The sequence below is a fragment of the Macroventuria anomochaeta genome (assembly GCF_010093625.1).
Source record: "Macroventuria anomochaeta strain CBS 525.71 unplaced genomic scaffold BU25scaffold_15, whole genome shotgun sequence".
Lineage (NCBI taxonomy): Eukaryota > Fungi > Ascomycota > Dothideomycetes > Pleosporales > Didymellaceae > Macroventuria > Macroventuria anomochaeta.
The window spans coordinates 502,608-529,483 of record NW_022985376.1 but is presented as its reverse complement, the minus strand read 5'-3'; the positions used below and the strand labels follow the sequence as shown (position 1 = coordinate 529,483).

At 53.6% G+C, this 26,876-nt stretch overlaps 13 protein-coding genes across 13 annotated transcripts; 5 read left to right on the top strand and 8 right to left on the bottom strand.

Moving 5' to 3' along the window:
- The first annotated feature begins 697 nt into the window (after nt 1-697).
- BU25DRAFT_439882 (HET-domain-containing protein) lies at nt 698-3,362 on the top strand. Its single transcript, XM_033709131.1, has 3 exons — nt 698-1,175; nt 1,253-1,948; nt 1,996-3,362. The coding sequence occupies exons 1-3, from the start codon at nt 818-820 to the stop codon at nt 3,210-3,212; spliced, it is 2,271 nt and encodes a 756-aa protein (XP_033562151.1). The 5' UTR covers nt 698-817; the 3' UTR covers nt 3,213-3,362.
- Nucleotides 3,363-3,465: 103 nt separating this feature from the next.
- On the bottom strand, nt 3,466-5,528 carry BU25DRAFT_340748 (uncharacterized protein; the record flags this gene model as incomplete). Its single annotated transcript, XM_033702825.1, has 2 exons — nt 3,466-5,208; nt 5,259-5,528. The coding sequence occupies 2 exons, from the start codon at nt 5,526-5,528 to the stop codon at nt 3,466-3,468; spliced, it is 2,013 nt and encodes a 670-aa protein (XP_033562150.1).
- Nucleotides 5,529-5,943: 415 nt separating this feature from the next.
- BU25DRAFT_340564 (Flavocytochrome c) lies at nt 5,944-8,014 on the bottom strand (the record flags this gene model as incomplete). Its single annotated transcript, XM_033702815.1, has 4 exons — nt 5,944-7,516; nt 7,567-7,804; nt 7,858-7,926; nt 7,981-8,014. The coding sequence occupies 4 exons, from the start codon at nt 8,012-8,014 to the stop codon at nt 5,944-5,946; spliced, it is 1,914 nt and encodes a 637-aa protein (XP_033562149.1).
- Nucleotides 8,015-8,530: 516 nt separating this feature from the next.
- BU25DRAFT_410587 (uncharacterized protein) lies at nt 8,531-9,322 on the bottom strand. Its single transcript, XM_033706331.1, has one exon. The coding sequence runs from the start codon at nt 9,179-9,181 to the stop codon at nt 8,648-8,650; it is 534 nt and encodes a 177-aa protein (XP_033562148.1). The 5' UTR covers nt 9,182-9,322; the 3' UTR covers nt 8,531-8,647.
- Nucleotides 9,231-10,051, bottom strand: BU25DRAFT_431247 (Ctr copper transporter; the record flags this gene model as incomplete). The annotated part of the gene is made up of 4 exons (XM_033708652.1): nt 9,231-9,345; nt 9,398-9,545; nt 9,684-9,885; nt 9,971-10,051. 4 exons carry the CDS (start codon nt 10,049-10,051, stop codon nt 9,231-9,233), a joined length of 546 nt encoding a protein of 181 aa, XP_033562147.1.
- On the top strand, nt 9,989-11,299 carry BU25DRAFT_392452 (3-HAO-domain-containing protein). Its single transcript, XM_033704655.1, has 2 exons — nt 9,989-10,476; nt 10,528-11,299. Exons 1-2 carry the CDS (start codon nt 10,319-10,321, stop codon nt 11,174-11,176), a joined length of 807 nt encoding a protein of 268 aa, XP_033562146.1. The 5' UTR covers nt 9,989-10,318; the 3' UTR covers nt 11,177-11,299.
- BU25DRAFT_439878 (origin recognition complex subunit) lies at nt 11,246-13,456 on the bottom strand (the record flags this gene model as incomplete). The annotated part of the gene is made up of 4 exons (XM_033709130.1): nt 13,280-13,456; nt 12,769-13,232; nt 11,399-12,721; nt 11,246-11,351 (listed from the first exon to the last, which is right to left on the bottom strand). The coding sequence occupies exons 1-4, from the start codon at nt 13,433-13,435 to the stop codon at nt 11,246-11,248; spliced, it is 2,049 nt and encodes a 682-aa protein (XP_033562145.1). The 5' UTR covers nt 13,436-13,456.
- A 156-nt stretch (nt 13,457-13,612) lies between these two features.
- Nucleotides 13,613-15,376, bottom strand: BU25DRAFT_392446 (G-patch-domain-containing protein). The gene is made up of 2 exons (XM_033704654.1): nt 14,792-15,376; nt 13,613-14,737 (listed from the first exon to the last, which is right to left on the bottom strand). Exons 1-2 carry the CDS (start codon nt 14,900-14,902, stop codon nt 13,919-13,921), a joined length of 930 nt encoding a protein of 309 aa, XP_033562144.1. The 5' UTR covers nt 14,903-15,376; the 3' UTR covers nt 13,613-13,918.
- Nucleotides 15,377-15,882: 506 nt separating this feature from the next.
- Nucleotides 15,883-18,018, top strand: BU25DRAFT_410584 (uncharacterized protein). Its single transcript, XM_033706330.1, has 4 exons — nt 15,883-16,520; nt 16,571-16,910; nt 16,962-17,083; nt 17,144-18,018. Exons 1-4 carry the CDS (start codon nt 16,364-16,366, stop codon nt 17,590-17,592), a joined length of 1,068 nt encoding a protein of 355 aa, XP_033562143.1. The 5' UTR covers nt 15,883-16,363; the 3' UTR covers nt 17,593-18,018.
- On the bottom strand, nt 17,700-18,594 carry BU25DRAFT_491090 (uncharacterized protein). Its single transcript, XM_033711536.1, has 2 exons — nt 18,437-18,594; nt 17,700-18,380 (listed from the first exon to the last, which is right to left on the bottom strand). Exons 1-2 carry the CDS (start codon nt 18,516-18,518, stop codon nt 17,830-17,832), a joined length of 633 nt encoding a protein of 210 aa, XP_033562142.1. The 5' UTR covers nt 18,519-18,594; the 3' UTR covers nt 17,700-17,829.
- Nucleotides 18,595-21,712: 3,118 nt separating this feature from the next.
- On the top strand, nt 21,713-23,096 carry BU25DRAFT_46968 (uncharacterized protein). Its single transcript, XM_033710772.1, has one exon. It carries the CDS (start codon nt 21,813-21,815, stop codon nt 22,989-22,991), a length of 1,179 nt encoding a protein of 392 aa, XP_033562141.1. The 5' UTR covers nt 21,713-21,812; the 3' UTR covers nt 22,992-23,096.
- Nucleotides 23,097-23,573: 477 nt separating this feature from the next.
- Nucleotides 23,574-24,888, bottom strand: BU25DRAFT_410581 (mitochondrial deoxynucleotide carrier). Its single transcript, XM_033706329.1, has 3 exons — nt 24,724-24,888; nt 24,621-24,673; nt 23,574-24,564 (listed from the first exon to the last, which is right to left on the bottom strand). The coding sequence occupies exons 1-3, from the start codon at nt 24,754-24,756 to the stop codon at nt 23,688-23,690; spliced, it is 963 nt and encodes a 320-aa protein (XP_033562140.1). The 5' UTR covers nt 24,757-24,888; the 3' UTR covers nt 23,574-23,687.
- Nucleotides 24,889-24,971: 83 nt separating this feature from the next.
- BU25DRAFT_410580 (Clavaminate synthase-like protein) lies at nt 24,972-26,816 on the top strand. Its single transcript, XM_033706328.1, has one exon. It carries the CDS (start codon nt 24,990-24,992, stop codon nt 26,496-26,498), a length of 1,509 nt encoding a protein of 502 aa, XP_033562139.1. The 5' UTR covers nt 24,972-24,989; the 3' UTR covers nt 26,499-26,816.
- The last annotated feature ends 60 nt before the right edge of the window (nt 26,817-26,876 follow it).

Below are 26,876 nucleotides of genomic sequence, written 5' to 3'. Positions count from 1 at the left end.
ACATGTCTTCTTGCAACCAGGGATCCACCGAACGATGTTCTTCAGGGTTTGGAGGTTGGACAGCAAATGCTTCGTTGGGCTACTTGCATTTACAGCCGAATCAAAAGTGTGAATCAGTCAAACAATCATCAATGTGAATGATACTTGATGCATCAGCAGCTGCTCCTGTCCATCTGCGCTGAGACAAGCTGAGTCGGCCGAGGTGGTTAAGGTTAAAGTTAGAGTTGTAAGGAAGCTCAACGCCTGTGTTTGATGGTTGCTGCATTAGGGAGTTTGGAAGGTTACAAGCTCGACGCCTACATTCAACAGAAATCCAGCCACTTGCCCTATACGGTAGTTCGTTCGAGGGACGTGACGGCAAGTGTGGTGCAGCATGGCCGTTTGCGGCTGTTGTGGACAGAAAGACGGTCGCCGTTGGCTGCTTCCTTTGTCCTTCGACGAGACAGACGGGCGTGAGCGGGATGGTTCCGTGAGGGCGCGGAGTGCTCGGAAGGGTGTCGCAGTTGCATCCTAAACATCATCTCCACGACTCCACGAAATTATTCTGCTCGGGATACATTCTATGAGACCACAAGGTCCTGAATTGTCCTCGCTATTGTCCAATGCTCAGTGTGTCCGTCATCACCCCAGCTTCGAGCTGGCGTTCAGATAATGGCTGTAAGCATTCGGTTTTGGCCCCCACGAGCTGAGCGTTTCATGCATGCAATAAAGTGCACTGTCTAGGGACCATGTACACTTCTCACATTGCATGTGGTCCTCTCGGCTCATTGTAATATCGCATAGCCTCCACCAAACCAGCTTTTGACGTCGACCGATCATGAAGCTGTGCGACTACTGCATCACAAACGTTCTTGGGAGCAAGGAGTCGTGGGACTACCACAATCACTCCTACGATGCTCTCACTCCATCGTCAAAAAACCGATGCCTCTTCTGTTCGACACTCCGGAAGGATCTTAGACGAGTTGCACCATGGTTGAAGGAGTCTGATTATGCGGAGTCCTGGCCTGTCTACCGCTGGAGCATCAGGAGCCTGACCAAGATACGAGAAAGTCCGGAGACGGTGGTTGTGACATTTCGATATGTGCCACCGAAGAAGAGGCCGGGCATAGAAGCAAACGAAGAGCAAGACAGAATTGACCTCCCGACGAGGACTTTCTTTCTGTTCCCAGACAAAGGTCTCTGTTCGACCCCGGCACTGCTGTGTCTCATACAAAGCCATTTTGCTTTTCGGTGCAGGACTGACTTTCAACAGATCTGCAGCCGCTGCCAACGTTAGAACAACTTGGTCGATCAACAAATCCAAACGTGAACGGTGGTCACCAGATTCGTGCATGGGTCGAAAAGTGCGATCAAAAGCACACAGACTGCATGAGACAAAGAAAGGCTACCCCAATAGCATCTCGCTTCATCCCCACCCGTCTGCTAGACATCAGCGGCCCACTCGAGACCCCTATTCGGGTTATCGAGACAGCGACAACAACCGTCCAAGGTCCATACTGTTCCCTCTCACACTGCTGGGGCAAGCCCGACTTTGTTCAGTTGCATGATAACAACAAAAAGTCATACATGACTGATGGTGTGCCATGGAACCTCTTCACCAACAACTTTAAACAGGCTGTTGAGATTGCTCGCTTTCTCAATGTGGGGTACATCTGGATTGACAGCTTGTGCATTATCCAGGGCAGTGCAGATGACTGGGTGCGCGAAGCAAGTCGAATGCACCTGGTGTATAGGAACAGCTACTGTAATATAGCGATCGCGGACTCGATCGGTCAGTATGGAGGTGCTTTCCGTAGTCGTGAGCCCACGGATGTTTCGCCAGTGGTGTATCAGTCCAGGGAGGATTCACCAATGTTTGGTAGGCAGAAGTGGAGGGCCGTATCTGAGGACTTGTGGGCCCGCGAGTTACTTCAGTCAAGTCTATATACACGCGGATGGGTATTTCAGGGTATGTTACAAGTTGCAAGTGACATTGAAATGCTGACATGATGATAGAACGAATGCTCGCTCCGCGAATTCTCCACTTTGCGAGGAACCAAGTGTTCTGGGACTGTCCATCCTTGAGCGCATGTGAGGCGCTGCCAGCCGGCTTGCCACGGCCAATGGACACTATATCGGGACCTGACAGGCACTGGAGAGGCAGATTGCAGGAGCCTGGAGGAAGCCGCGATCTCGCTGGACCAAACGATCAACCGCTATCAGTCTACTGGCAGACCGCTGTTCGAAACTACACAAGTTGTAACCTGACACAACGCTCCGACAAGCTCATTGCCATATGGGGCATTGCAAAGCTAATCAAGGACGCCATGGGTGTCGAGTACGGCGAGGGCCTTTGGGCAGACAATCTCGAAGACCAACTGACCTGGCGGGTTGCAGAGTGCGAACTCAAAGAACGCCCCGTTACCAAGAAGCGCACCTTCCCATCCTGGTCATGGGCCTCAATGGACGGCGAGATCATCATTGCGGACAGACTCTCTGATAAGAAACACTGGACGGTGTGTGATCACAACGGCCGCCGCCTCGAACTCGATCTCATCGGCGTCAAGCGCTACGCACACGCATTGCAACCACGATCAACGCAACCACGATCTGCCGAGCCCACACCTTTCCTACAGAATCGGGCGCAGAGTGACAGTGTGCTGGAAGTCAAAGCCCTGAAACAAAACCAGAGAAACGCACCTGGCCACCAGATCAACAACCCTCCCAGCAAGGACCACAGTCCCCAGAAAATCAACGAAGACGCCGAGCCTATGCTCCACAACAGATCGATCCCCATCCAGGGCCACATCAACTGCGGCATGCTTTCCTTCGACGCCGTAAAGAAAGCCTGGCTCCTCCATCTCCACAACGCGCGCGATCTCGACATCGAAGCGTATCCCGACACCATCCCCGGGCCCAAGGACCTGCAACACCACTGCAGTTTTGTAGTCCTATCAGCCAAAAAGGTGGTCCAGCCCAAATCCGAGGTCATCAGCACGCAGACGGGGCACCACACTGCTGAAGATATTGAGATTGAGGGGCGCGGTGTTCTGCTAGAAGCTGTCAGGAAACCTCGTAAGGATGGCCAGGATCACTTTCGGAGAACGGGGGCGTTGAGGTTCCGGGTTGAGAACGAGGAGGCTTTTCGCAAGCTGTTGTGCACGAAGGGGTGGGAAAAACTGCCGGCTGAGAAGTATAGCGCGAAGAGGGGGAGGAAGTTTTGGTTGGACTGAGGTCTTTGCCCGCAGCTTCTAGGTGCTGAGTTGTGCCTACGTGTCTTCGTTGTGGTGTGCAAAATCGCATGGCGCTGATGTTGCAAGAATGTTCGGGCACAGCAACTAAGGTTCCTTGCTTGAGACGGCGAAGCATGAGCCATGATTCTGGGCTCACCGATCGATGCGTTGAATGTGATATTTGGTGGGTTAGAAACGTATATATACAAGATCTCCATCCTAAACACCGATGCTCTTATGCACAAAACTACATCTACCCATGCCAAATCAACCAGAAGTACCAACCCAACCCACAAATCATAACCTTGCCCAGACTGCTCTTCAGCTCTTGCCTGAACAGCGCGAAGCCTTTCTTCCTCGCCTTGCTCTTCGTGCTCACGCTCCCATATGTCTTAACATCCTTCTTGCTATCCTCATCGCCATAGTATCCTGCATGCTGGACAAGAGGATGCGAGTACGTCGTATTCTGCTGATGGGGCATGGGCATTGGCAGCCCGTACCCGTTCGCGGGTGAAGCAGTGCGAGTACGTGCCTGCGCATTGCGGACCTGCAGATTGCCGTTCGCGTTCGAAGATGTGCTCGAGTTGCTCGAATGCGTATAGTCATCGGCGCCAAAGCGCTGCTGCGCGAGTGCCGACTTCTCTGCTTCGGCGCCGGAGGGAATGTTCGCCATGGGCAAGATCGGATCCTCGCTCGTCAGCGGCTGCTGCGGCAGGGCATTGCCCGCGACGAGCGCGGCGCGTCCGCTCAGCAGAACGAGTGTGAGCGCGAATAGTCCGGCGTAGCGGAAGAAAACCCCCAGCTGATCAGGCAAAAGACACAGATGCGTCTGCACCGTCCTGCCCATGTCGCCCTTGACTGGCTTCCCATGCGCATCCACGGGGTTCCACAGAGAAACCATCACGAACCCTGGATGCCTGACCCCCATCGCCCAACTGATACTCTTCACAGTAACCTCCCTGATGCCGCCGCCGCCGCTCGCGTACCCCCGGTGCACCAGCTCGCAGTAATCGTGGTCGTCGCCGGAGAACGCATACCGGATGTCGCCGATCTTTGAAGCAATGTCGGCGCTGATCTCTTTGTTCAAAACGTTCTGGTACTGGTACCCGCCGCTGACGGAAATCGCGTTCCGCTCGTCGTGCTCGAGGGGGGAGGGTTGGCCCGCGGGAGGAGGCGAGGGGGGCCAGTGTTCGCGCAGCGGGCCGCAGGGGGTGCCCGGGGCGCGGTACAGGGGAACGTGGGTGAGGAGGATGGTGGGGAATTCTGTTACCTCGTCGTCTGCGTGCGGGAGGGTGGCTTTGGGGAAGTCCTGCGATTCGATCTCGTAGTGGGGAAAGCCGGGGTAGGGTCTGAGGCCGCGTTGGACGCGGAGCTCGCGCTGGATTAGCTTGCGCTTTTGCTGTTTTGCGCCGGAGAGGAAGTCGACTGTTGGGCGCCACACCTCTTCGAGTTCTTGGGACGAGGGCACTCCTAGGGCGCTGAGGGAGACGCTGTCTATGGACACGAATGTGTGGTTCCCCAGCACGTCGATTCTGTTGCCGTCTCCGAAATATGCGTGGAATCTGTCTCGCACTCCGATCTGGACTCCCTTTGCGAAACCTAGATCGTGGTTCCCGGGCAAGCTGCTTACGAACTTCCTCCCAGGCTGTCCCGGACGTGGTTGCAGCCCGCCATCGCCCCAGTGGTCAAGGAATATGCTGCCGAAACGCCGGTACTCGTTCATCCAGTAGCTATCACCGTACTGCTGGTATTGCTTTTCGGGCGACTTGGTCGTGCGCGTCGACCACTCACGGCCACCGTCGAACAAATCACCGAGGAAGAAGACAGTGTCAGGGTAGAGTTCGGTCTGTATACGAGAGTAGGCGCGACGCATGTACTGATCGGTGTACTTCATGGTAAGCGGGTTGAGAGGCCATGGCCGGCCAGGGTAGGTGTGCGGGTCAACGAGTTGCGGGTCGGCGACGAAGACGAGTCTGTGAGGGCTGGCTCCTTCTTCCTAGTCTAAGTCAGCGCTGCTTGTGCATGATGTTGGCGCTTGAGACCTACCCAGTTCTCCCAGGCGTCCCAATTGCAGCTCCCTACTGCGCCGTTGAAAGCACCCCTCTCGCCCCAATACACCACCACCCACCAGATCGCCACCAGCGCATTCGCCAGGCTGAACAGCCTCTTCCATCGTCCCTGTGTCACTCTCTTCTCCACGAATGGCCTGACGCTGTAAATAAGGAAAGCGCGCGCTGTGCGGTACGTCTGGCCGGTGAAGCTGTCCGGCTCCTGGTATGCACCAACGGGGACACCATAGTCGTCGTACTCGGTCATCGTCGAAGTGGAGAATGGAGGCAGTGCCAGCGCGGCATTTTCGCAGTCGTCAGGGTCGACGCTATGCGGTGGGGTGCGTTGTGTGAGAAATTGTGAGCTTGCGCGGCCGCTGAAGCTCCGAGGTCTGGGGAAAGGTGCGGCCAGGGTCTCATTCCGATCGACGGCTAGCCACTTCTGCGAATCTCGTTCTCTTTCTTTTTCTCTCTCTTTCTCTTTCTTTTTCTTTTTCTCTTTCTCTTTCACATGCACATGCACATGCACACGCACATGCATTCGGGCTGCCCCAGTTCTGTGGTTGGTTTGGTCGTCACTGTCCTCACATGTGTGGCATTCAATGTCGAATCATGAGTTGAACGTGCAGAGGATATCATTCAGGAACATGCTAGAAGTACATTACACACAACGCCATCTCCCCCTAGTACTCGAGTGTCACCTCCTGGCCCTTGACCTTGCCAATGACAATTTCGGGTGCGTACTTGGGGATGACCTCGTCGTCGTGGAGCATCTCAAACTCCTCCGACGCGTCCTTGCCCATGTGGCTGAACAGCGCCTGAGGACCGCCGGGGTGCTCATCTGTCCAGTTGGTGACGTCCATAACGATGCCCTTTACTGCAATCCACAGGTCGTCCTTCTTGTTGTGCTTGGCAATCTCCTCGAGGGTGAACTCCTTGTCGGGGATGGAGAACTTGGCTGGCTGGTTGGGCTTGGAGACCTTGCCAGGGTCCTGCGAGTCGGCATCACTCTTCAACACAGGTGCTGCTGACTGCTGTGACTGCTGTGCTACCTTGTCGCCGCCAGGTACCTGTGCCTGAGCACCGCCCTGGACCCTGCTGCCCCACTCCACTGAGATCTTTCCTGGTGTGCTGGGGTCGATGTGAAGGGAGATCTGGCCAAGACGGGAAACTGCTGACCCGCCAGCGTTGTTGAGTGCCTGCTGGAAGAGGTACTTCGACGCCGAGTCACCAGCAACACGACCGTAAACGACACAGCCAAGCAGCGACGAACCACCGAGACGGTTGGCACCGTGGACACCACCAGCCAGCTCACCGCAGACGAACAGACCATCGAATGGCTTGCCCTGGTCGTTCAAGCACTGTGCCTGGTCGTTGATCTCGATACCACCCATGGTGAAGTGGAGAACGGGCTCCATCAACGCGACGTGAAATGTGTCGTTGATGTCGAAGGGCAGGTTGTGGAAGTACTTCTTGCCCCATGTGTCCTTCTTCTCGCCCTTGGCAATGGCGTTGTAGCTTGTGAACTCCTCTTGAAGCTGCTCGGGGCTGACGCCGATCTCCTTAGCAAGCTCCTTACCGGAGATCTTCTTCATCAGGCCACGGCCGGAGTAATGCCTTGTGTGGAAGTCGAGGACGTTGGAGGCCTTGGAGTTGAGGACGAGACGGATGGGCCATTGGCCCTTCTCCTTCTCCTCCCACATCTTGCCGGAGACGTAGTCACGGTGACCAAGGTCATCGCAGAAACGCTGGCCCTTGTTGTTGATAAGGATACCACCCTCGCCACGGAGAGCCTCAGCAGCCAGGAACTTGGTCTTAGCAGTAGGGTCCTTGGGGTCAACAAGACCTGTGGGGTGAACCTGGACCTTGTCCATATCAATACCCTGGGCACCGATCTTCATCAACATCTTGTGTCCGTCACCAGTGGCGTGAGCACCGTTGGTGGTTGACAAGTCGAATGTGTCTGGTCTCCACTTCTTCAGCAGAGAGTCCTCTGTGAAATCGGCAGCGTAACCACCGGTTGCGAGAATGACGGGGCCCTCGATTGTTGTCTCCTCGCCGCCGAATGTGTAGGTAACACCAGTGGCGCGGTTGCCCTCGGTGTTAACCTTGGTGACCTTAGCCTTCTTGACAAGCTGGACGCGCTCGGGCTCAGCCTCGGCCAACTCCTCGAATCGCTGCATCAGAGCGTATGTGATGGCCATACCGGGGAACTTGGCATCGTGACCACGATGGGTACGGGGGAATGAGTGACCACTGATTTTGTCAGTATGCTCCCAAGAATACACTTTTCGGATGGAACTCACCCGAGACGAGAAACGAGAGTCAAGTCAAGGTTGAACACATCCATCAGCCACTCGACGGCGGCGGCGGACTTGTATGTCAGAACCTTGATCAGGTCCGGCCTCGCCTTATCTCGCGCAGATTTCAATGTGTCATCGTAGAACTGCTTGACGCTGTCGCCAATCTGGTGGTCAACTTGCGTCCTTGTGAGGGCACCGTTGATACCAGATGTGGCCTTGGTGGAGTTGCCTCCCATGAAGTCTGATATCGAGTCAGCATTCGCATTTTCGGTGTTTGCATCATTTGGGACTCACTGTTCTTGTCGAGCAGAACAACATTGCCGCCAGCCAGATAGATGGTGTGAGCAGCGCTCAAGCCGGACACTGTGAGCAACGTTAGTTGTGCGCATGATGGTGTGTTATCTGTAAGATGCTTACAGCCAGCGCCAACAACAATAACCTTCGCGGCCATTTTGATAGATACAAATGCAAAGAAGGGAAGGGAAGAGAAAGTCTAGAGGACGCAAATGCGGGTAGAAAAGTGCGGAGATCGTAGCCTTTGTATGGGCGGTGGCAGTTCCCTGCACCCTCTCGGTGCCGAGGCTATGTGGAGAAGGTCTGGGAATGCGCTACTGTCAGCGCAAGCGGGTCTCCCCAGTGCAAGCGTGGCCAGCAGCCAGTGAAATGCGAGCTGTTTGTAGGCTGGGGTCCGGCAAGCCGACTGTTGTCTCCAGATCCCCGTGATGCGCTCGAGGGTTTCAGACACGCAGCGCTCTTGTCATAGCATGTGAAGATGCAAGACTCGGTCGTCGACCACATGACGACTGATTTGCGACTCTGTGGTTGGCCCGAGATACCTCAGACGGACGCTGACATCTGACCTTAACGAGGCGCCGAGAAATCCGGGGTGAAGTCACGCGTGGTTCTTGCTGGCGGCTCTTGACATGTGAACCCGAACATGGCAACCACGTATTAGACATCATCACGTCTCGACAATTGCGACCGCAAACGCTTCGCTGTTCGTCCTCTATTTTGCTACACAATTGCAGGATATCGCAGCAATCGCTGACTTTGGCAACTTCACCCGCAATACGTCGCTCGCACTTCAATAGCCGACCGGCGTTTGCTCCACCAGAACCTGGCACGCGCACAGCGTCGTGCGGGCTGCATTGCCTCTTTTGCACCCTGAGTCAATTGTCTTCACTGAGACTCGGGGCGCATAGATTGTCAACACGAATCTAATGCGCAATCTCGCAGATGAATCTTCGCCGAATTTCATGTTCACCAACGCTTTGCACAGACGGTTCTCGAGTACCTGGGGAAACTCGGGGCAGTTCACACCGAGTGTCAATGCTCCTGCAGTTGCTCGGGTCCACTTGAGGCGACCTGGATTCACGTCGACTCGATGGCGTAGAGTCCATCGGCGCTGCAGATATACCAACGGTTGCAACTTGCTATGAAAACTAATCGTTGTATTCCCCAGATACCCCAACGCCAAATTGCTACACCAGACCGTCGATCGCACGTTCCTCACACCACCACATGCTGGATACTGAAGGAAATGGTAGCTATCGGAGAGAACACCGCGCAAGCACGAATTGTTGACATGCATCGTCTGGACCTGTCCTGCAAGCTGCATCTTGAGATCTCCTCAAGATGCTTACAATATTGAGCACGCTCGCTGTATGCTAGTGGCAAGCAGCCGACTTCGTAGGGCTCGAGTTGGCAAAGAGCAAGTAACCGACGAAAGCTCCAACAGCAACAGCAAGCATGATCCAGCCATTGTATGTCATGAACAACAACCTACAGCCATCAATTCCGGAATCACGCATCTCAAAGCCCTGGGACCACTTACATGATGAAAAACGAATAGAACACCTGCACAGCATACAGCGCAGCCTTCACAAGCTTCGCCTGCTGCTCAGCATTGCCTCCCGCGTTTCTCCCTGAGTGAAGCAATGAGCTCGATTCATCGGTCGTGTGCACATCTTTCGCGCGCTGGACTCAGCTGTCGTTCTTCAAGTGAAGATAGGACCAAAGAAAGCCTCATCCACCCAACCAGTCCACTCGACCGAGTAGAAGCTTGAATGGTTTCCGCCCATGATCTTTCCACCAGCACAGGGATGTAGGAGAAGACTCACCTCTCAGATCATCACCACCGCGCCTCCCTTCAAGCACTTTGTTCGAATAAGCCTCGTACCGCCGAGACGCCTCGCGCACAGCCTCGTAGCCGGCGGTGAGCAGGATGATGCCGACGAGCGCGACAATCAGCGAGAACGTGCCGCTGATGTGCCAGCTGCGGAAGACGATGCAGAGGTCCGTCGTGTCCCAGGTGAACAGCATCTGCGTCGGTGTCAGCCCTAGAGCCCTATAGTCTGAAGCCCTTCGGTCTGAAGCTCTACGGTTGAGGATGCGCGGTGCAGCGTACGTTCATGTTGCATTTGTGGCCGGGGTCCATGCCGGGCATGTTGTGGTCCATGTGGCCGTGATCCATGTGTGAGTGATCCATGTTCTCGTTGTATTCTCTTTCTGCTGCTGTGGGAAGTGGTGTTGTGGTGCACTGGGTCGCTGCGAAGGGGAAACAGGACGCAACGCGCGCGTCTCACCATGCCTGCGCGGGTGACCCCGCGTGCATGAGCATGTTTCGCACCGCAAAGGGTCCAGTAGCTATCGATGACATTTGCGATCTGCTTACAATTCCATGACAAGCGCTACACGACACAATAGTCTTTACAGTACCTCTTTGACATCCTGAAATGCGATTATAATCACTGCCATGACAACCATGCGATCCCTCCGCCCTGCTGCGCGGTGCTTCCAAAGCTCAGCGCCACGCCCGCTCTTGCGGACCCCCGGAGCTATTACTCCACAGCGACACTTTTCCCTTACAGCACCAGCACGCCTTCTCGCACCGCCATTGAACGTGCCAAAATGGTACTACCCTCCTCCCTCCTCCCACCTCCCAACCAACGCTGACAAGCCCAGGGTATCCGAGAACTCGCACATGCTGAAGCCCCCGATTAACAACTACTGCGTCTACAATGACAGCGTAACCGTCATGATCGTCGGCGGCCCCAACGAGCGCACCGACTACCACATCAACGAGACCGCCGAGTGGTTCTACCAACACAAAGGCTCCATGCTGCTCAAGGTCGTCGACGACAATGAGTTCCGCGACATCCACATCCACGAGGGCGATATGTTTCTGTTGCCGCCGAATACGCCGCATAACCCTGTCAGGTTCAAGAATACTGTTGGTATAGTGCTGGAGCAGCACAGGCCGGAGGGAAGTGTAGATCGCTTGAGGTGGTATTGCCAGAGCTGTGGGGAAAAGGTGCATGAAGCTGCGTTTCATTGTACGGATCTGGGGACGCAGATCAAGGATGCTGTGAATGCGTTTAAGGCGGATACCAAGGCGAGGACGTGTGGTAATTGCGGAACGATATGTGATACTGCTCCCTCGAAATCAGGCGAGAACCCCTCGAAACCCTCGAGACCAGACAAGACAACGAAGAACAAGTTGGAAGAAGAGGCGAAGGACGATGTGGCAGAGGAGAGGGGAAAGAGCGCAGAGAAAGCGGAGGCAAGCGCGAAGACGAGTACAGGCAACAAGGTGCCTTTCCAGCCGTCGTAGACGCAGCCGAAGTCGCGGACTGAGTAACAAGTCTGGCGTTTGTATTTTTAGGTGTCCGTATACAAGACCTTATAGACCCTTCCACATGACCTTGGCGACATGGTCGGTCTTCTTCTTGGTCGGTCTAAGAAGACCCAGGTATCTGAGCTCCGCAAGAGCTCGCTGGAAAAGCGCCCTAAGAATTTCAGCATAGCCTCGTAACATTTGCATATAGACACTTACATGGTCTTCGACTCGTCGCCATCGTCTTCGTCCCCAGCGATTGCTTTGAATGCTGACCACAAATCGGTCACGTTGACTAAAGCTCCCGACTCGAGGTACATCTGGTAAACAATCGCAGTCGCTGGCTGCCTAGCACCAAGGGCCGACTCCTTTCCATCGACTGCACTACAGCAATCGCAGTTGAGGTAGTCATGGGGGGAGGCCATGGCACGCTCAACGGAGAATCGTGGCTTAGGCTGGAAGACCTCGAGGTGGGGCGATTTGAGGTCATATGTAAAGACCTCAGAGTATGGCAATATCTGCAGATCGATAAGGGCTATCTTGAAAAATGATTCCAGCTGGTTGTGTAGGCGCGTGACTAGATCAGAATAAGCTTGATCTTGCTTTGAGAGTGCTGCTTTGTGCTTGCTTAGAAGCACTTTCTGCGCAACAACTGTTGCGCGAACGCTATCGCTGCGGACGTCGTGTTCCGTGCGGAGAGGAGTAGAAGCGTCTTGCTGTTTGAGAATGCTGTCGAACTCTTTCTTGATCCCGCTCACGTCCATGGAATCACGGCCTTGCTTGCTTCCTTTATCATACATCATATCCTTTTTATCCGACAAGTTACTCAAGGTCGATAGCAATTTCGCAAACTTGTCAGACGGAGTCTTTTTGAGAGTTAGCATTGTTTCGCGGAGAAGGGGTGAGTCCAGGAGGTCTGCAGACGCTGCCCGTATCCATATTATAGAAGCTTTGACTCTTGGTGTCATCTGAAGGGCTTCCCGGATGCTGAAGAGTACCTGTGCTGCGTGGTTCAAGACTGACAACTCCTCTTGAGCTGAAGTAGTCGAATATTGGAGCTCTTTGAATACTACTTGGTCTGCCTCAAGCAATTCGCGGACCAACTGGCGGGAAAAAGAGTCTTGTTCATGTAGGTTTTCGATATGCCGACGGAAAGATGGTAGGTTCCGCACTGCTTCAATAGCATCGGCTTGTAGGTCCTCGAACCTCAGTTTATGATTCAAGAAGATGCTTGGAACGCTGGCGTAGAAATGTGACATGTACGCATATTTGAGGCCATCACAAAAGTCCTGCACATTCTGCACATAGTCTTTCTGCCGGTCTAGCATGCGCCGGCACAGCTGTGGACCGATGAACAAGCGATTGTCGAGGCTCGCGACGGTTGCGCTGAATAGCTTCTCGACAATGTCGTCGGACTGCGTGACGTCGAATCTTTCGCCTTCCAGATTTCGAAGAGATTGCCCAGCCAAGCGGTCTTCGAAGCTGTCTGCAGAAGTAGCGATACCAAACAGGAGCACGAATGGGATGCGATCCAGCCAAGAGCTGTTAAGGGTCAGCTTTGCCTAAAAAAGCTCTTGCGTTGCACTTACTGAAGCAGATCAATCAGATCTATCAGCAACCCAGCATCGAACGCTTCGCTGTCTTGTATGGTAACAACAACGCTCGACACTCGATTCTTCTTCCGCCAATCCTGGATGTGCCGAAGGTCGTAGTTTAGCAGCTTTGGACCATGTCTCGAAGGTCTACTTGATTGCTCCAAATCATCGTCGTCTTCATCCTCGATGCGTGATGTCGCCTTCTTGATGAGGTTCTTGAGCAGTGTTTTTAGATTGGGACATTCACCGGAACTCAGCAGAATGTATGCGCTCTCCGTATCAGATCTGATCTTTCGCCCCAATCGCTCAAAATAGGGTCCATGAGATGCGATACTTGGTCCTGCGACAACAAGACCTGTCGGTATGGCAAACTTGGGCTCATCTAGTGATGATCCTGATGCTGAGACGAAATCAACAATTTGCTCCTGCGTGGCGCTGTCTGCTTCTTCGAGAGTGGTCTGTCGTCATCAGTCAAGGGTTTTCGATGGGGTCAGGTAGCTGGTACTTGAATGCGTTGTTCTTGCTCAGCCCACAGGTCGCGATAGATTTGTAACCGTTCTTTCAGCTGTGGTTGAAACAGGGATTTATCGACACGTTGACGCTTGGGTGCCCTCTCTTCAGTCTCGGGTGGCTGATATACGTAACACCGCTCATGTTCCATTGTCGTATTTGTTGATGTTCGTGAACACTGGGTGTTGTTGAAGATGGATTGGCAGGGGTCCACAGGAGAGCAGACGCGATGGCGCCAAGCGCGTGGGCACGGGAACACGTGAAACATTGCTGCTTGCTTTCACTTTTGGACTATTCTGGATGAAGCCCTTGGTTATACTGTACAATTCTCTATTCTAAGCTGAAGGTACATACTGTCTTGCAAAATTCCATTGGGTAGCTACGAATGTTCCAGACCAGCCGTCACCGCCGGCAAGCCCCTCAATGAGGCACGTACTTGATGCGTAAGGTATCAGGCGTTGTCCGTAGTAGTAGCGCTCCAATCTCTGATGAGTATCACATGAGCACAATTCCTCTCGGAAATGCTAGGTGTCCTCGATCTACGTATTGCCTCCGACACTTACTGGTCGATTGTCTATATGACGATGATTGCAATCGCAAACGCAGGGATGGCCCGGAATCAATGTGCAGTAGGTCAATCATGATCGTCCTCAGTCACTCCTGGACAGCCTTCCAGTTCCGCATCAAGATACTGGTACCCACAATAGAGGCAGTAGTGGAAGTTTTCCCGCAGGTAGAGCAATACCTTTTGGAGTCGCTCCGTCACTGGCAATACCTCGAACTCGGCCAGCTCAGGATCCTCTGCTTCGAGGTCGTTCTCGAGCGTAGTATAGAATGGCTTCAGATCCTGGCCTAATGCGACCTTCGTGTCGTTGTCGACATCCCCTTCGTCAGCTAACGTGGGCAGCCGCGAGGCAAGGCTGTTATCCAGCTCACGCCGTTGCTGCTTGTTCTGCTGCATCTCCACCCTCCTTCTAGCGCGGCTGCGCCAGAGCACGTTGATGTCCTTAAGAGGCTTGTCGCCGGGCTCCAGTGTGCCTTTTTCTTCAGCGTCCTTCTCGAACAATCGCTCAGCTGTGCGCTGTGCATTATCGAGATCTCTCTCAGCCTTCTTCTCTTTCTGCTCCTGTCGGCGGATCTCGAGATAATCGCCTTCTTCCTGTTTTGAGCGCTTGGCCAATCGCTCTGCCTCCTCCCATTGTTCTCTGAACTTGCGCTTCTTCTCTGACTCGAGTCCAACGCCTCCTCTGTCTGCCTTAATATCGACTGCGATCGGTGCTTTGCGCGCATCTTCGGATTTTCCTAGTGTGTCGCCCTGCTTGAAGCCGAATTTAGCCATCATTTTGAATCCCTTGTTGGTCTCTGGCAGGGCGGTCGCAAGTGCTTCCTCTCGCGCTGCATCAGCGTCTGCTTCCTTCTCTGCCTTGGTCTTCTGCCGCGCTCTTGCTTCACCCTATACACATGTTAGCTTACGCGCGCGCATGGGTCTCTGAGTATGTGTGCGTACCTCTTTGCGCTTGCGCGCGGCGCGCTGCAGAGATGTTTCGAACTTAGGGCCCTTTGGCGCATCCTCGAACACCATGTTCATGTAGTCATCTTCCTCGTCTGATTGCGACATCTTGTCGCTATGGCTCTTGTGAGTGTTACGTGATCACGAATCACAACTTCCAAGAAGTCTTCCTGCGCGGCCCACATAGCGTCATGCTTGGCCCCCGCGTTCCTGACAGCGATCGCTGCTTCCCCAGACTCTTCTCTCAACGACATCTCTCACCTGCAGTCTTGTCATGTATCGTACAACCGATGATCACACAAATTGTGAATATCTCTCGGCATCTTTGTGCCTTGCGCGATATGACCCATGAAAATCAAAGGATACAGATGGCATCGAGACCTCGAACAGACAATATTGGCCCTTACCACGACAGTGGTTTTGTACGGCCTTAGCCCGTCGAATACGATGAAATCCTGCTCACGCGACATGCGCCGCATCTTCGCATTCTCTCATCTTTCTGCCCTTCAGTACGATATACTTGAGTGCAGCCCTAGTGAATACGCGAGACAGCTGCCACCTCCACAAATGAGTCTTGCACTCGGTTCTTGTTACTCAAGCAGGCGCTGGTTGTCCGCTCTCTGGCAGCTTGTTGAGACGGTGAGGCCCTCCTATCCAACATTTGGCGCTCCTTCATGTGAAAATTTTGAGCCGCGGGTCCAGTTTCCTCGCTGCATCAACATTATTGAGTCCTAGCTCACATGCTCCTTCGACGACCTGTTATGCAAGAGAAAGGTCTTTTGGCTCAAAACAGGTGAGCTGCCGGTCAGCGATGCTTCGGATTGGCCGTCGACCAGGATCCTTCCCCACAGCGGGAGCGTCTGAACGCCTTCGTTCCACTAATTCCGGGGAGCGTTGCAGGGCTCTACGCTCGGTCGTCATCCGGACCAGACCTCCCCTGTTCCTTCATCAGTCCTGCTGCCAATAGTTATGGACATGCCACGCCTCCCGATCAGGTCGGAAGCACCGAGGGGAAGTTGAAGAGATGACTTAGGATCTTAGCTTCCGAGCATTAAGCCACTCAGCGTATTGTAGTACCATACGTTACACGATACTGCTACAGTTTCGGTAACAACAAGGAACATGTGTCAGTCGATCTTCTCAATCAAACAAAGCTCGCGCCTCGGCTTCATACCATTCGCGAAGAGATGGTGGCAATCATCTCGGGGCTCTGCCATATTCAGCTCTGGTGGCTAAGTGCCATTCGTTGCGCATACCCTGTCAGTTACCGCGCCTCTATCGACGTCCGTTTCTACCTTCGGCAGCGTGCCTGTATACGATTTGGTCCGTGAGGATCTTCGTCAAGATGTTCATGTGCTTCGATCTTCAACTCTTGAATCTCATAAGGGTCCTTTCCCCGCAAGTCTCCACTTGGTCTTCGGCTCTGGGGTAATTTGTATTTCAGTGTGTGCTGTTCACCCCTCGTTTAACGATCTTTGAGTGAAACTCCGGCACGAGCACTCGCCTCAAACCTTTGTCAGCAAGGAACGGTCCAAGCAGAAGCCAACAGTAGCACAGCAACTCACCATCATGGACGTAGGTTCGAAGACAGAGCGGCGCGTCAGCGAAGAGGAGGTGTACACCACGCCGCGGAAAGGAGGCATCATGAACAAACTGTATCCTCCTGGGCCGAGGCCAGGTGCTGGCGGACGAGTCAAGAACCATTGCAGGAAGTTCTGGTGGTGTGGTGAGTTATATTTATCTACTGTACTTCACACACATGCTGACTGCAAGCAGACTGTCTTGTCCTCATCATCCTCGTACTGGTCATTGTACTGCCTCTGATCTTCGTTGGCCTGCCAAAGAAAGCACAGAAGGAGATCAATGCCTCCACGCTTGAGGTCACAAATATGGAGGTTACGAACCCAACCCCCGACAGTGTGCACCTCAAGATCGACAACACCATCAGAAGCGACAGCAGCTACCACCCCAGGATCGAGGCCTTCCGTGCGGGGCTATCTCTCGAAGGCCAAGATCCCTTTATCTACATCAACATCCCTGAGGCAAAGTCTGAAGGAGAGACTCTCATCACTGTAGAGCAGGACGTGACCTTTGAATCTGCCGATCGCTTCACTGCGTAAGTGTAATAAAAGCTCATATTCTCAGCATCCCTCCTAAAACACAATAGGTACACCAAAGCCGTTATCTCCAGCGAAGAGCTTACAATCGACCTCAACGGCAAGACCACAATCCACATCTCGGGCCTCCCCGCCACAAAGGTTGACTACAACAAGAAAATCACCATGAAAGGTAAGTATCCCCCTTCCTCTCTAATATTTCATGAACCATCCCATCTAACTCCTATCATAGGCCTAAACCACCTCTCCGGCCTCAACATCTCCGACGTCAAAATCCTCTCCGGTCAGAAAGAAATCCTCTCTGACGGCTCGAACATGATAGGCACAGTCCACATCCCCAACCCGTCCGTCATGACGCTCGATCTCGGCAACATAACCATGAACCTCGGCGTCGCCGGCAAGGCAATCGGGTACAGCCTGCTCCCGAACCTCGTCCTCAAGCCGGGCGAGAACAATGTGCCGATGCAGGCGCGCGTTGACCAGGCCACGATCATATCCATGATCCTCAGCACTTACAAAAATGGAGTTCTGCCACTGGAAATCGTAGGAAATAGCAGTGTGAAGGGAGACAAGCATCTGAGCTACTACGAGGAGGCGATCAAGGCGAACACGATCAAGTTAGATTTGGATGCTGGGCCGGCGCTCAAGGCTATTGGCATCAATGTTACAGATCACTCATAAGTGCGGACGTGTCGATGAACTGCTGGAAAGTGGAGCGCTGAGTGGCTACGCAAGCATGGAGATAGCTGTGTGTGATACCTGACAGCTAGACTGATAGTTGCTAGCTTGCTGTGATACCGTAATTCATTGTTTTTTTAGTGGTGAAGCATTCTCGATGATGCCGTCTCATCGTATGTAACCACTGGGATACACCGGGCACCTCCCACATCACAACCTCGCCCCACCCCTATCATCCAGTCACGCAACATTCTTCTCCAACCACTCCTCCCACTGCTTCTCTGTCCAACTACTCGAGATATCGTTATTCACAACCCCATCAAACACTACCGTCGGCGTAACATGCACGCCCTGCAACCTATTCTGCTTCGTCTGCACCTTAACAAAATCCGTAACCCCATTCCCCGTATTCAACCCGCCATCCTTATCCGGCTTATCACTAATCTCCAGCAACCCATACACCTCGTTCTCACTCACGCCCACACTCCCCGCAATCTTCGCCAGTCGCTTATACGTATCGTTCCTTGTCTCATTCACCACGCTGGCATCAAAGAAGTCCTTCTGCTGCTCAAACAGCTTCTCGCTGAAGTCGTAGAACTTGTCTGGCTGGACTTTGAGTACGGCGAAGCCGGCTTCATGCACAAGGGTTGAGGAGGGGTGCCAGGGCTGGATTTGCTGCCGGAAGAGGGTAACGACACGATCTGAGTATTTCTCGAGGAGGGTCTTGCGTAGGGGCGTGCTGTAGATGGTTTTGAAGAGCTTGGCGCTGAAGGGGCAGACGTAGTCGAGGTCTTTACTGATGTTAGAATGTCTGATCGGCATGTAAGAGTTCAGCTTGGAGGCATACAGATCTCGATGGTGTGGACGGCTTTGGGCTGGATGGCGGTTGAAGCGAGCTTCTGGCCGGCGAACTTGGGTGCGAGAGCCATTGTTGACGTAGGTGAGAATTTGATCAAAGAGTGATGTGTTCAACTGAGCTTTCAATAGTTTACATACAGAAGAGAGGAGCGGAATGAGGTTCAGAAAGCACGCAAGATCACGCTGGAGGGGTAGCTTCGGAAGCTCTGGAAGCTCATGTATGACGTTGACGATCGACAGTGTCTGGAATCAAATATTCACTCGATCTTGATTGTATTCTACAGGAGTATTAGTATAATACCCAAGAGCTCAAAATACAAGTAGCCACGAAGACTTGAAGTGAGGGCAAATTGCATCGCGGGCAATGCTTGGGTCGAGCTGTCTAGAGCCCCACATCAGCTCCATCTCCCCGTACCGTGTCTGTGCGCGTGCCGACCGGATTCGCGTGCCGACCGCGGAAACACAAGCAGATACAAGCTGATCAAGAGACCAAGAACGCCAGCCAGCGGAAGCTGACTCCATAACAGGAGGACGAGCTTGTCAAGTATATAGAAGAGCTTACTGCTCGTTACCTACAAGGGAAATGATAGCAAGTTTTGCATCGTCAAAAGCCACAGAGCCTGTGAGGCATACAGCTCAGCCCGCTGCGCTACACTGACCAAAAAGGTACAGTGCTGCTGTAGATAGCAGGTACTGGGAGCTGAACAGTATATATCCGTGACAAAGCCATTCAGCAAGAGCTGGGTTACCCGCTTCATCAACAACCACTCGTTCCGTCTGATCTCTCAATACTCAACGGGTATGGACAGCAATCGCCACAACGCCAATTGGTACACCAGGTACAAGCTCTATTTTAACCTGTTGCAGTCCAAAATCACCCAATATGACGTTGACGCTGAGCACACATACAATATGGATGAAAAGGGCTTCATGATTGAAGACACCACTAGGACCAAACACGTTGTTGAAGTCGTACTTTAAGCAAAGCTCGTAAGCACTATTCTATTGGTTCTCGGGGATGAATACGGTAACAGGATTCCGATGGGGGTTGGTTGCAATGAGGAGTACAGATGTGATCTGTCTGTCTCGAAAGCAGGGGTGACAATAAGTAGTACAGAGTAGATTGTCTAGCTTGAAGGTCGGTTGAGATCCAAAGACATACTTGATTGACTAGGTTGAACACGAACCATAAGGGTTGTGTTCCTACTTGCTTATATACTGTCCACCAGATCCTGCTCGTTGACAAGCCGGTTTGGCCCTGGCCTATCCGGATGGAGTGTGCCTCGTTGATGAGCATTGCGCCATGCTCGTTGACGAGCGAACCCGTTAGGCGCTGGCCGGGCGGCCTTGTCGTGCTGCGCCTTCTCCCAGGTCTCCATGTTTGGTTGGTGGTTACTTATTTCCCCGTCGTCCTATTATGGGACGTAGGATCGTAACACACGTCTTCAGTAAACGCATGTGGGAGAAGAAGGAGGTTACAGCAACTACTCAAGATGGCAATCGTGCCTGGGTGACGCTTATAGTGTGTGTGTGTGTGTGTGGTGATGGATCGGCACTGCCCCCAGGCCTCTTATACGAGTCTACCGACAACACCGTACAGTCAAGCCGGGTGGAGGGAATCAAGCCAGGGGTACACTCTGTATTTGTCTCCTCGTCACCTTCAGGCTGGACAAACAACAAGGTAGCCCTCGCTTGGCTCAGACAGGTGTTTGATCGCTACACCAAGAAGAAAGCATGAAGAAAGTACCGTCTATCGATACTGGACAGCCATGAATCTCATGTGACAGTGGATTTTATCAACTACTGCGATCAGAACAAGGTACTCCTGGCCATACTTCCTCCTCATTCAACCCACACGCTCCAACCGCTCAATATGGTGATGTTCAAGCCTCTCTCAACAGCATACTCGAAGGAGCTCTGTGAGGTCACTGTAGACAGTGGACTGGATATGGGACGAAAGGGTATATTGTAGTAAGTAGATAGACGAATCCTTAAGGGGTCAGCCTTGGGGATTCAAGGTGGCTATATACTCTCGGTCTCTGTTGAAGTGAGTGGATTGTGTTGGTTGATCTTGGGAGCTATTGGCTAGAATCGATCGAGACTATATAGTAGAAGGGGATAGCAGTGAAGTGCAGCGGGCCGTTAGCAAACACTGCAACGGACCGCTAGCAAACAGATGGCGATCGGTGGATACCTTCACTCCCTCCGACAGTCTCGGAGGTTACCCTCTGAGGTCCCGGTGGTGGCCCGTATGGGTCCCGATATATAACCATAGGTCAGAACATCCGTGACAAGCTCACAACACACCTTCATCATGGCCAAGGACTGTCGGTTATCAAGAAAAGCGACTTCTTCCACCTGTTCTGGAAGGCGTGGATGAGTACGTTTACTCAGGGGCTGATACTCAGGTCCTTTGAGGCAACAGGTATAGCACCCCTGAGGCTCCAATAGCAACAAAAGCTCTTCTTCAGTCTACAGCGGCAAGGATTGGCTCAATACAGAGACTCTGTTGCGTAAAGTCGCCAAGGACAAAGGCAGTAGGGAGCTGAAAAAGATCAGGCGCTCACTCCACCACATCTCAGTTCAAAACCCAGTCCTCCACCACGAGATTGTAGGCCTCAAAGAGGCTCTTAAGACCCAGAAGAAGCACAAGAAGAAGAGCAAGCCTCTTGAGCTTCAGCATCACAAGGACTACCACGGTGGAGCTGAGTTTTACTCTCCTAGTAGAGTAGAGAAAGCACGCTCACGTGAGAGGGCAAAACAACAAGAGCAAAAGGCACTGAACTGAGGCACGCCAATAAGCTGTACAAGGAGAAGATCGTGCAGGAGAGGCGTGAGCAGAAGTTGAGGGAGAAAGAAGCGCGTGACCGACTGAAGGCTGAGAAGGCTAAGGAAGTCGCCAAACGCAAGGCCAAAAGAGAGCGTCAACAGAATAAGCGCAACACCAAAAAACCCTATACAATTATCCCAAAGAGGCAAGCGCAAGGCCTCAGAGGTTGTAGCACCCAGAAAGAAGCAGAAATGTGGTAGTGCAGCTGCCCGTAGTCGTGCTGCTGCCGCGCCTCGCTCCCCATCCCCTCTGGTAACATATAACAGCCGCGGCCGCCCAATCAGAGCGCCACAAAAATTTGAGTGAAAAGCCTGTTCATATAGGTCTATAGACTAATCCACCGAAAATTCTCATAATAATAACCATTGTGTGTGGCTCTACAGCCTCATTTTGTATGAGCGTCAAGGTGGTGATCGCGGTCGGCATGCGAATCCGGTCGACACGCGCACAGACACGGTACACCTCCGAGCCCTTGAACATGCAACACCACATCTTCCCGCCATAGCGGCTTAGGCCTTCCCAGACCTGTGTCACAATGTCCGGTCCCTGCTCCGTGGATGACGACCTCCTTGCTCGCCTGAATGCGCTCAAGAAGTCTAGCGTCAGCCTCGATCCTACATATAGCTCTTCCATAGCTTCCACACGGTCCCCGAAGCCTACAGATGACCTCGCCTCCCGGTTTGCACGCCTAGGCTCCGCATCACCTTCCAGCTCACCGCAGCCCTCACGAACAACATCCACAAACAATGTCATAGCTCCTGGAGCGCCGAGCTACCTGGAAGGTGTGGCACAGGGCGTGGGAGGTGGGACGGTCGAGTTCAATGAGGAGGACGAAAAGAGTCTGGAAGAACTGCTCGGGGAGCTGAATGGAGCTGTGGAGGACAGGAAAGAGTGGGACATGAGTCGAAAAGAGAAGGGTGATGTTGGGAAGCTGCTCAAGGACATGAGGACGATACTACCGGAATTGCAGAACGATCGGGCTCATGATGTTAGGCAGCAGAAGCAAGCCGGCCGCGAAGGCAAGGGTGAAGCGCTCACAGACTGGGAGAACGTCGAGTTTGATGTCGGCAGTGGCTCGGTGGGACCAAAGCGTGACGAAGAAGACGGTGATAGCGACGAGGACGGAGACGGCGGAAACAAAAAACAGACAGAGGAAGAGGAAGCAGACGACGTAATAGCACGCATCATGGCCGAACTCGAGATCAGCAAGAAATACGACCCTCCATCTCCACATCCACTGTACTCCGATCATGACGCAGAGCAATCGAACATGAATAAGTCAACCGAAGACAACGCAGACGACACCTCCCTATCCCTCCCTTCCGCACCGACCACCCTCAAAGAACCCACAGACTCCTTCCATGCAACCCAAGCTCTCGAAGATGCCTTCACCGCCCGTCTCGCCGCCCTGGCAGGCCCCAAAACAGACTCTCTCGGCCTTCCTTCTGCGCCCTCGTTCGCGCCCTCCGCAAAACCACCCAAAGTGCAGTCCAGCTTGCAGGAGAAACTTGACGAGGAAATCGATACCTGGTGCATCATCTGCCAGGACGATGCAACGCTGAAGTGTCTTAGCTGTGACGGCGACTTGTATTGTAGGAATTGCTGGATGGAGGGCCATAGAGGGGAGAGTGCGGGGCTCGAGGAGAGAAGGCACAGAGCGGTTGAGTTTGTCAAGGGTGGGGATAAGAAGAAGAATTTGGCTGCTGCGGGATGAAGATGGATACGGGGGAACACCAACAATGAAGCTCAGCGGGGATGCTTAGACAGACTCTCACCGTTGAGATTGCTTCTTCCCCCGAGCATGCACGACGCCGGCGTGGGTGCTGTCCCGGTCTTCCGTTGACCTTGGCGGTTGCGCCTGACTCTCAGGCTGGTATTCTGTGCATACCGCGTTGCCGCGTAAGGCGGATTTGCGGAGCACTGGCATGAAGAGCAAGTGCGTAGCCACCAAAGTCAAGGTGACGCCTGGCACAGCATCGGACGCAGCGACAGAGTACGGGCGAGGATGCAGGCTCCCTTGGCCATCGATATATCCGAGAAACACCACCATGTCCGACTCTCTTGGGACACCCGCTCCAGGAGACGATGTGTCGTACAACTCTCCGGCGTCAGGCCTGCGCAGACAGTCCTCTTGCCTCGCCCACTGCGTGCTGGGAGTAAGGCAGTCAAGTCGACAGGAATTGATAGCGGTCTCCAATCCGCTTCAGAAGCAAGTGCTGAGGGCGGTAATTGTGCCAACCCAACAGGAAACAATTGAGCAGCAGTAGGCAAGAATTTTTGCAAGCCTACGCGGTAATAGCTTTGAGTACGACATACACAGACACTATGATTAACGAGTACAATGCGTTGTTCTGTGGTATATGTTACGCCGTAAAAGTCAACGCCAACTTATGCATGCTAAAACCCTCTCTCACGCTCGCGCATCCTCCCAGGCCAACATGGCTGCCATAGCTCGTTCGTATGTCCACATGGTTACCGCACTCGCGGGTGCGGCCTTAAGCAAGCTGACCGTCAAGCCGCGGTACATCCCACGTCTACCCTCGTGCTTCCAAATCCGCAGCACTGTGCTCATCACACCTCTGTATTCCGGAATATTGCCGTGAACGTAGCGCGTCAACATTGGTCCTTGGACCTGCAGACGCTTCCGCGTAGTATCGAGAGGATAGACGGCGGTCTTCGACAAGACACTGGCGATCACGCCAGCAGCGGCGTCGGATGTGCCAAGCGGTAGCGGTATCGGCGACTCTGCGACTAGTGGCTTCAGTCCTTCGTAGCTTGCGAAGAACAGCCCCATGTAGGGCACGATCTGGCTCACACCAGCTCCAAGCCCGCGGAAGAAGCCCATGGGTCCCTCCTGCTGCGCGATCTGCTTTATCGACGCCGCAATAGAGCTGTATACGCGGTCATTGCCCTGGGCAGCGAAGCGCGTGCGCAGCAGATCCAGCGGGTAGGTAGCTGTCGTCGCAGCAGCACCCGCAGCAGCGCCGCTTATGAAGTTGACGGCGGAGCCAGGGAGGTGCAATGGCAGAGCTGGGTGCTCGAGGAGGGAGGATACGTATGTGTAGGCGGAGAATTGGATGCTGCCATACGCTAGGTACATCAGCTCAGCCGGGATGTTGCCCTTCCATAGCCCTGTCAGGCCTTCTTGTTGCAGGATCTGCTTAAGGGTGCCCAGGGTGCCTTTGTAGACAGGGCCATTGATCCCGCGGACGCTGAGAGGGTCGGAGAGCGAGTGGATCTGGAGTTGTAGGCGGATCTTGATGACATCGAGGGGAGCTATGACGAAGCTGCAGCACGTCAGTATATTCGTTGGACCTCGAGGGGGATATGTGAATGATCATACCGCGACACAAGGCCTGCGACAGCGCCAGCTACTACTACCTGTCGCTGAGAACCCTAGAATAAACTATTAGCTTACATCACACGAGCAGCTAGCCGGCGCGTACCTCATGCTTGAGCTGTGCTACTCCCTCAGACATGCGCCCGGCAGCTCAATCGCGGACAGTAGCGCACACGTGCCGCGAACACGCGATGCTACCTGCCGGCGTGGAATGAACTGTGGGAGTTTCCGGAGAAAAGGCACAATTTAGTAAGTGCGCGGTCGAGAAGGAACTCGCGCCTCGGTCGTCGGACGGAATTGTTGCGTTCGGCGTATGAAATATCACCATGGAGGTCCCCAGGTCCCTGCCAACATCGAGGTCCCGCGAGCATCATGTCATTGAACGTCACCACCAAGTTGCCTGCGCTGAGGACAGTGCGGCAAATTGCCCCGAGAAATCGATCAGCAACTTCGGTGCAGAGGCGGTGTTTTTCATTTAGGTCGTTCTGGAGCAAGTCTGCAAGTTCCGCAGAGCAGGCGGAATGGAGCCCCGCGATTGACGGCCCTCATCGGCGGAGCAAGCTGCAGGTCAGAGAGCAACAAGAGAAGGCACTCGCAGAGAAGGCAGCACAAGAATACCCAGTTCCGGAAGAATCAGAAGTTGGTCAGGTCGACGGTGCACCAGCTAAACATATTTCTGTGGAAATTGACGGAAATGCTCGAGTCTTTGATACCGCGTTCCTGCGGGACAGCTGCTCGTGCTTGCAGTGCAAAGACCCACACAGCAAGCAGAAAGTCTTTCAAACTTCAGACATTCCGGAAGATCTAGAAGGGAGCCATAAACTTGTCGAAGATGAGGAGAAGGGCCCTTCGATCGAAGTCCAGTGGAAGAATGACGTAAAGGGATATGGACCAGACCACCGCACACGGCACTCGATTGACTGGCTGCGAAGAGCAATTCACCAAGAGGTCGAGCTAAGAGGTGGCGTACGGCACGATGAACGAGTGCTTTGGGACAAGCAAAGAATCACAAGAGACAACAAGTGGCTCGACTACAACGACTACATGTCTCAGGACGAGGTTCTCTACGACGCCCTCACCCACCTGCACAAGTATGGCCTGCTCTTCATCAAGAACGTACCTGAGTCCGAAGAGTCAGTAGTAAAGCTCTCAGAGCGCATCGGTAACCTCAAGGACACGTTCTACGGCCGCACCTGGGACGTCCGCTCCAAAGCCAAAGCCGAGAACATCGCCTACACGCCCCAATTCCTCGGACTCCACATGGACCTCCTCTACACCTCCAACCCACCACACCTGCAGCTTCTCCACTCCCTTCGCGCTCGAACTCCTGGCGGCGAATCGTTCTTCAGCGACGCCTTCAACGCCGTCCACCAACTGCAGCGCTACTCAGCATTCCACTTCCGCACCCTCTGTACCTTCCCCGTAACATACCACTACCACCACCCAACCCACCACTACCACTTCACCCGGCCAATAATCGAGCTCTTTCCCTACCCAAAATACAGCGAGCCTACGAATCTCGCCATCCGTCGCGTAAACTGGTCACCACCTTTCCAAGCCCCCTTCGAAGCCCGCATCGGCAGCAACAACCAGACATCTTTCCGCTCATTCATCGCTGCGTCCCACGCGTATGAGAGGCTGCTCAGTGCGGAGGAGAATCTGTATGAGTACAGGCTGAATGAGGGCGAGTGTGTGATTTTTGATAATAGGAGGGTGCTCCATGCCAGGAAGGCGTTTGATGCGACGAAGGGGGAGAGGTGGCTCAAGGGCGCGTATGTGGATGATGATGTGTTCTTTAGCAAGTTGAGGGTGTTACAGGAGAGGTATGAGGGGAGTTGGAATGCGGAGGGGACGGTGAGGTATGCTGTCAAGGGAGAGTAGGGCGAAGAGGTTTTAGAGGGAGGGTTGCGTTGTATAGTGTTGGGGTGTTGTATGGGATGTGTACATAGCGTATGGGTGTGAAACAGTCTATACATACTACAGGCCCTTGACGGGTGTTTCTTTTGTTCACAAAGTCAGAGCGTTCGTACCGAATACTGAAGTGAGCGATAGTACCCACTTCGTACAAAGGAAGAGACGATGCGCAGCGAGATACTGTGTACATGGATATCGACTATTCGCATTAACTGAACAGGCGCGTTGAGTGCACGGGCACGGCATGGTTGCCGGGGCAACGGCGGGCTTCTTCGAGAACGAGTTTAGCATCGCAACACCAGGAAATCATGATATAGGTCAATTTACAGTTTCAAGAACCACCCC